The 7,573-nt window shown below is 44.1% G+C and overlaps 1 protein-coding gene across 1 annotated transcript in view; it reads left to right on the forward strand.

Moving 5' to 3' along the window:
* The first annotated feature begins 2,791 nt into the window (after positions 1–2,791).
* TSPAN16 (tetraspanin 16) overlaps positions 2,792–7,573 on the forward strand; it is a 41,990-nt gene continuing 37,208 nt past the window's right edge. The window contains exons 1-2 of the mRNA XM_006875168.1: positions 2,792–2,860; positions 6,781–6,975. Coding sequence (XP_006875230.1) covers positions 2,792–2,860; positions 6,781–6,975 — 264 coding nt within the window. The remainder of the gene's footprint in view (positions 2,861–6,780; positions 6,976–7,573) is intronic.

Here is a 7,573-nt window from a genome sequence, read left to right on the forward strand (position 1 = left end):
TCCCTAGCACCCAAACTATCCTATGTCTATTCCCTACCCTGTGCTCCACCTTCCCCTCCCTCCCCTCACCCCACTCACCACATCCTGGTAACCAGCAAAGAACCCACCCCTACCTTTTCTTAGTCTTTTACAGTAGTGGTCCTATGCAATATTTCTCCCTTTGTGACGGACTAATTTCACTCAACATAATGTCCTCAAGGTTCATCCATGTTATGTGGTGGCTTACAGTTTCCTTCTTATTCTTCAATGTAGCATAGTATTCCATTGTGTGTATGTACCACAGTTTGTTTATCCATTCTTCCATTGATGGGCACTTCATGTTGTTGTTAAATGCTGTCACTTGAGCTCTGACTCATAGCAAGCCTGTAGAGTTTTGGAGGCTTCAAATCTTTGTGGGAACAGAAAGTCTGGCGGCTGCCTGGCTCGAATTGCATAGCACCACTGTAAAGGAAGCATTGTAATATTATCTAGAACTTTTGAACAGTGATTGATGTATTGTACTCCTTCCCTGCATTTGCCAAATGTCTCACATTTTCAATTCCCAGGATGCCAGCCCAACGCAGTCTCTTCACATCAATGCAGCAAGCATATGTTGGGAAGGCTGGAGGGTGTTTGTCCCTTCTTTATTTCCTCATATTGGTGGAGACGAGGGCACATTCGGATGTGTCTGGCAGGGAGATGTCAAGAGTCAGTGCGCTGCCTCACAAGGAACCCTCAGTGGAGGGGCGCACCAGGAAATCACGTCCTGTCTCCCCCTGTCCAGCGCATAAGGTCGTGCTTCCTCCAAGGGCCGCCAGGGGGCACGCAAGACCAGGACCTGGGAGAAAGCCCGGCAGGGCGCACAGGCTCCTCCTTTCCCGCCAGTTCCCGCCCCGGGCTGCTCTGCTTGGGCCTATTTAGGCTTGCCTCACTCCATCCCAGTCTCCATTCATCTCTGTGCCTCGATTTTCTGCCTTCCTTGATGTCAATACTTTCTTGTTCTTTGCACCGGTTGACTCACCTTCCTTCAGATTCGTTTCCATTCCCTAGTCCTCCTTTGTGCGTCTCTTCTCCATATCCTTTTGCACCCCGTTTTCCTGCGCTCCCTATGACCACATTTTCCCAGTCCTCTTGCTCTTTCCATTTTCTCGCCCTCCTTTTCACCCCCATGTTTGAGCCCTCAGCCTCTGGCTCTGAAGCTCCTTTTTCAAATGACCTTTTTGAGAAAGATGTGGAAGGACACACTCCTGGCTGTGAATGGTGGTGGTATGTGTAGGACACAAGCAATCCTCTTGCCTGGTTCTACATGCTCTAAGGAGCAGAGCATTTAACAAATATTGCTTGCTGTTCCTATTAGGTGGTCACAACACCAACTCATGGTGACCGCATGTGTGCAAGGTAGAACTGCTCTCTAGAGGGTTTTCAAAGCTGTGGCCCTCGGGAAATGGATTGCCAGTCCTTTCTTCCTGGTGCCTCTGGAAGAGTTCGAACTGCCAACTCCAGCTAGTAGTCAAGTGCTTAACTCTTTGTGCCATCCAGGGCCTTCTTTGACAAACATTAAATTAATTAATTAAAATGTGATTCACTTTCTCCCTTTGAGTGGGGGGCCCAAGGTCAGAGCAGATTGTGAAAGCTTTGCGTGCTCTGGGAAATGGACACAGACCCAATCCAGGGCTGGACAGAGGGGATACTAGGCTGGGGTGGTGTGAACTCAGACCTGGTGGGGCAGGGGCAAGGTGGGGGGCTGCAGGAGTTGGGCAGTGCCTGGATGATATTTTTGCCCCCAAATGCTCTCTTGGTCTCTAGCATCACCCAGAAAAACCCAGAGGCTGATGACTCATGATTTCCCCAAATTGTGGCTGAAACAGCCTCAGAGGGACAAGGACAGGCTCACTAGAGGGGTAGTTTCCATCCCATGCCTCTTGGGGTTTCAAAGCCCAACCTTGTCTCTGCTTCTTGTATGGCCTCAGCTCATCCCTAGGTTTCTCTGAGTTCTACAAGAAGAATGGGGCCAAGGAAGCTAACGTGTAGACCGGGGCTTTAGGCGTCTACCGCTTATAGCTACTGATGCTTCATGGGCTCTCTCTCTTTTTTTTTCCCCTGTGATTTTTTTTTTGTTTTTTAATAATTCACTTAATTTTTTACTGTCAGTGTTGAGACTATACAAACAGAACAGACACCAATTCAGTTGTTTCTACACGGCCCGTTCAGTGGCACTGATTATAGTCTCTGAGTTGTACCATCACCTCCACCCTCCTTTTCTGAGGTGTCCCTCCCCATTCACATAAACTTCCTGCCCCTATGTTTCCTACCTAACCTTTCGAGTTTCTGTTGTCAATTGGAGTCCTGGAGCGTCTTCACTCATTCATTCTGCACCAGTTTCTTGTGAACCTACTGTGTGCCAGGCCCCGGGGACATAGCTGTGAAGAGGACAATCCAGGGGGAGGTGCCAACCACTGGAGTGTTGAATTCTGAGCCACAAAGACCTGATGCCATCAGGGGGTTCCCGGGGCAGGGTGATGCCTTCTCTCCACACCCATTGTGGCCTGTTAGGAGGGTGAGGAGTGACCAGGTGCAGTTTGGGATATCTGCCTCCCTCACTGTCCCAATGAGTCCTCCTCCAGCATCTGATTGTGATGTGACAAAAACTAATGACTGAGGCGGGGCAGCCTGGGAAGAGAGGAGCAGAGTGAGTCAGCTTCAGTGACCCCTCACCCTAGACCTCTGCCATCTTGGGAAACAGTGACCCAGAGTTCTAAGAAGATGCTGACTTAAATGAAGACATTGCACAGAGCACCCAGGCCTGGTCAACATGGCTGAAATGCACACTCCATACTCCTCCTTGAAGAAGCTGTTGTTTTTCCTCAATGGCCTCCTGGCGGTAAGTATGTCACAATCCCAGGCCCCACAGCTTCACAGCCCTTCCTCCATGGCTGGTTCCCTCCAAGACAGAAATAAGTTGATCCAAATTCATAGCCTCCCAGATCTGTGGTCCCCAGGGCAGCAGGAGGGATGTAGGGCAGACTGCCATGGAACAGGGCACATTGGAAACAGGCTGACAGAGACTTACCCAGAGCTGGTGAAATAGCACTGAGGAGCGGGGTCTAGGGACCCGGGGTTGGGATGGAAGAGCCTAACTCTGAGGCAAATCCTGCAGAAAACCAAGGAAGGCAGGATAAGGGTGTTTTATTTTCTTGATCTCTTAAAATTTGTTCTTATTATGAAAGGAATTTAAGTGTGCATTGTTAAAGAAGTAATTGTTTTAATTGTGGTAAGTGTTAAGAAAGGCTTCCAGGCAAGGGAAGGATATGAAATATCACACCTCATCCTCATACTGGAGCCCTGGGGTACAGTGCTTAAGTGCTGGAGGCATCCTGGTACTGACTCACAGAGGCTTGAACTTACCAGCTGTTCTGAGGAACAAAGATGTCGAATCTGCTTCTTCCAACTACTTACAACCTCAGAAACACTATAGGGCAGTTTGAACTGCAAGGTCGGTGGTTCAAGCTCACCAGCTGCTCCTTGAAAACCCTATACAGGATATGTGACGGGAATCAATGTGAAGCTGATGTCCTCCTACATAAACTATCACATAATTCACAATAAAGCATTGGGAAAAAAAACAAAACCCTATACAGGGTCGCTATGGGTCAGAATCGACTTGACGGCACTTAACAACAATTACTGTCCTCTAAAGTCACTGAGTCAGAATCTTCTCGAAGGCAGTGGGTTAAGCTTGGAAATCTTGTCAACTGGCTTAACATTCTGATGTAGACATTAAAGGAGGCTTATGCAATGTTGGTCTGAACCGCAAGATCGGCGGTTCAAATCCACCAGCTGCTCCTCGGAAACCCTATACAGGATCACTATGAGTCAGAATCGACTAAATGGCACTTAAAAACAACAACATGCCTGCCATGACATTATTATGTTTTACATGATTAACTTTCATCAATTATCTAATAAATATTTTAAGTGTTCATTATTCAATTATAATATTGTTTTAATTTTAATGCCATGCTCTATATTATTATGATGTGTTATATTATTGTTGTTAAGTGCCATTGAGTCAGTTCTGACTCCGAGTGATTTTTTTTTTAAGGTTTTTATTGTGGATTGAGTGAAAGTTTTCAGGGCACATCATCGGTTTCACATTCAAACATTCATATACCTTGTTTCATTACATTGATTATAATCCCCTCCACATACCATCAGTTAACAGAGTTTCTCTCTATCCTCTTTAGCTTTTTTTGGGGGGAAAAACTTTGCCTTTTTGGAATTTACAGTCTCGGCTTTTAGGGAAGGTTTTACATTTATCTGTGGCTATCCAGGGCTCATGTATGGAATTACTATCCAGCATAACTGAATAATCAGATGAGGGACAGTTTGCTATGTCTGCTAGGTAGCTAAAGTCTGATCCTCAGAGCCTATGGTTTGGACGGTCAGCAACGCTCAGGCCCACAGGGTTGACTCCGAGTGATTTTGTATAGGGTTTTCAAGGCTTTTTAGATCTTTGCGGAATCAGAAAGCCAGGCTACATCGTTCTCCCAAGGAATGGTTGATGGGCTCGAACCACCGACCTTTTGCTTCAGAGCTGAATGCTTATACCCCGGAACATGATTATTCTATTTATGTTCACCATTATTATATCCTTCCAGTCTTTAACAGCAAAAAATGCATGAGATGCTATTGTTTTACAATTCATTTTTTTAAACCTGTTAAGGTTTTAAAAGAAATATTATATATATTTGCAGTTGGGAATATACGCAACAAAACATACACCGAGCTAACAGTTTCTCCATGTACAATTCCATAACAACGGCTACATTCTTCAACTTGTGTGACCATTCTCACGCTCCTTGTCCGAGTTGTTCCTCTCCCATCAACATAAACTCATCTTCATTCCTGTCATCACTTTTATCCCCTATGGATAGTTCTTAAGAGAGCATAATGTCCGAGGCATATATTCTTTGGTTTTAAGAAGACTTTAGGGAATTATTTTTGGTTGGATAGTTCTTAAGAGAGCATAATGTCCGAGGCATATATTCTTTGGTTTTAAGAAGACTTTAGGGGATTATTTTTGGTTGGATAGTTCTTAAGAGAGCATAATGTCCGAGGCATATATTCTTTGGTTTTAAGAAGACTTTAGGGGATTATTTTTGGTTTCAGATTTGAAGATAATCTCAGGACAATCGTGTTGGGGTCCTTCAGCTTCCTTGACTCCAGAATGTTTGGATTCCATGAGAATTTAAAGTTCTGTTCTGCTTTCAAAATGCATTAAGTTTTCATAAATATTCTCCTACAGCAGCCTTGCCTATTTTTTATAAATCATTATTAGAACACGGCAAAGCCTGTTTTGACTTTGTAGACCATCGGGTCTACAGCTGGTTTTGAACTACAGGCAGAGCTGACTAGTTTTAACAGAAACTTTATAGCCTTCAAAACCAACAGTATTTACTAGCTGGAGTTTTCCAGAACACACACACACACATATATACATACACACACATACATCTATGCATATATACACACACTCATATATGTATACACACACATATATATACATATGTGCACACACACACACACATATATGCATACACACATACATATATACACACACACATATATATATACATATACGCACACACACATATATATACATATATATACATACACACACATACATCTATACATATATACACACACACATATATATATATACATACACACATACATCTATACATATATACACACACATATATATATATACACACACACACACACATATATATATATATATATACACACACACATAATTAAACCCTGCCCTTGTTAGCTTCTGTTGTTGTTGTTAGGTGCTGTTGAGTCGGTGCCAACTCAGAGACCTTACTGACAGCAGAATGACACACTGCCTGGCCCTGGGTCCCCCTCACAAGCATTGTTCGAGCCCATTTTTGTAGCCTTTGTGTCTACCCATCTTGTTGGGAGTCTTCCTCTTTGTCACTGACCCTTTACTCTGCACGATGTCCTTTTCCAGGGACCGGCCCTTCTGATAACATGTCCCAAGTATGTGAGATGAAGTCTCACCATTTCCAAGGAACATGCTGACTGCCCTTCTTCCAAGACAGATTTGTTTGTTCTTTTAGCAATCCATGGTACTTTCAATTTTCTTTACCAACATAATTTAAAATAACTGCCTAGAATCATGTTGTTGTTGTTATGTGCCGTGGAGTCAGTTCCGACTCATAGCGACCCTGTACAGGGTTTCCAAGGCTGTAAATCTTTACGGGAGCAGAAAGCCTCCTCTTTCTCCCGCAGAACAGCTGGTAGTTTCGAACTGCTGACCTTGCCATTCGCAGCCCGATTCGTAACCGCTACACTGCTGCCTGGCTATACCGTGATTTACCTACTTCCATTGTTTGTATTGGTTTGTTCTTATAAACTATGATGGAACAAGCATCTCTGGGTATCCTGGTATTGAGGCACACCCAGGATTATTTTCTTTAGGATACATTTCTAGAAATAGAATTTTTGAGTAAAGGATTTACTTTAAAAAGCAAAACCTTCAGGGTTTTAAATATTTATTAGAACGTGCCCCTCCACCCCCAACACTAATATAATTGCTGCCCACCAACAATGTGTGAGAATGTTTTTCCACATCCTTACAAATTCTGGGTATTACCCTTTTGTAAATACTTGTGCTGATTTGATTGGTCTTTGCTCTATCCTCCCTCCCTTCAAGAAGAGTTCCATTTGTGTGCAACTCACGGATGGTTTCTCCTTTCTGGTTTCTATCCTTAGATGTCTGGCGTGTTCCTCATTGGCTTGGGCACCTGGACCAACGGACAGGCCACCCTGACGAGGGTCCTTGGCTTGTCTTCCACGTACCTCCTTCACATTGGCTACCTGTGTTTGGTGATGGGATGTATCGCAGTGCTACTTGGCTTTGCTGGGTGGTATGGAGTTACTAAAGAGAGCAGAGGCATTCTCTTGTTTGTAAGTTTGATCTGCACACAGACCCCAAAACTCCCCCTGACGTATAAACCCTTCATTGCACCCATGCAAATGCAAACGCCTTCTCCCACTCTCTCATATTCTTAGCTTTGTTTACAGTGCACCAGATATATCTACCGTTGTCTCTATGATGGGTCTTGTTTAGAACACCTCCCCTACCCAAAACTCTTTCAGTCTATTCCGAACAGAGCAGAACTGCCCCATGGGGTTTCTGAGGCTGTAGATCTTCACAGAGGCAGACTGTCACATCTTTCTTCTGAGAAGCAGCTGGTGGCTTCAAACTGCTGATCTTTTGGTTAGCCAACCAATGCTTTACCCACTGCACCACTAGGACTCCTTTTCCTCTCTCCAAGGTCATGAATACAATATTCTTCTAGGATTTCTTCCTATAATTAAAAATCTTGATTTGTCACATTTACCTTTTTAGCCTTTGGGAATTGAATTATGTATGTGGTGTGAGGTAGGGAATCTAATTAGATTTTATTTTTCTCCCAGTCAGGGGATGTATTGGTGGTTGGACCATCTGGTCCTCCTCTGTCTATTGTTGTTGTTACCCCTGTTAGGTGCCATCAAGTCGGGA

This window comes from Chrysochloris asiatica, unplaced genomic scaffold (assembly GCF_000296735.1).
Source record: "Chrysochloris asiatica unplaced genomic scaffold, ChrAsi1.0 scaffold00312, whole genome shotgun sequence".
NCBI lineage: Eukaryota > Metazoa > Chordata > Mammalia > Afrosoricida > Chrysochloridae > Chrysochloris > Chrysochloris asiatica.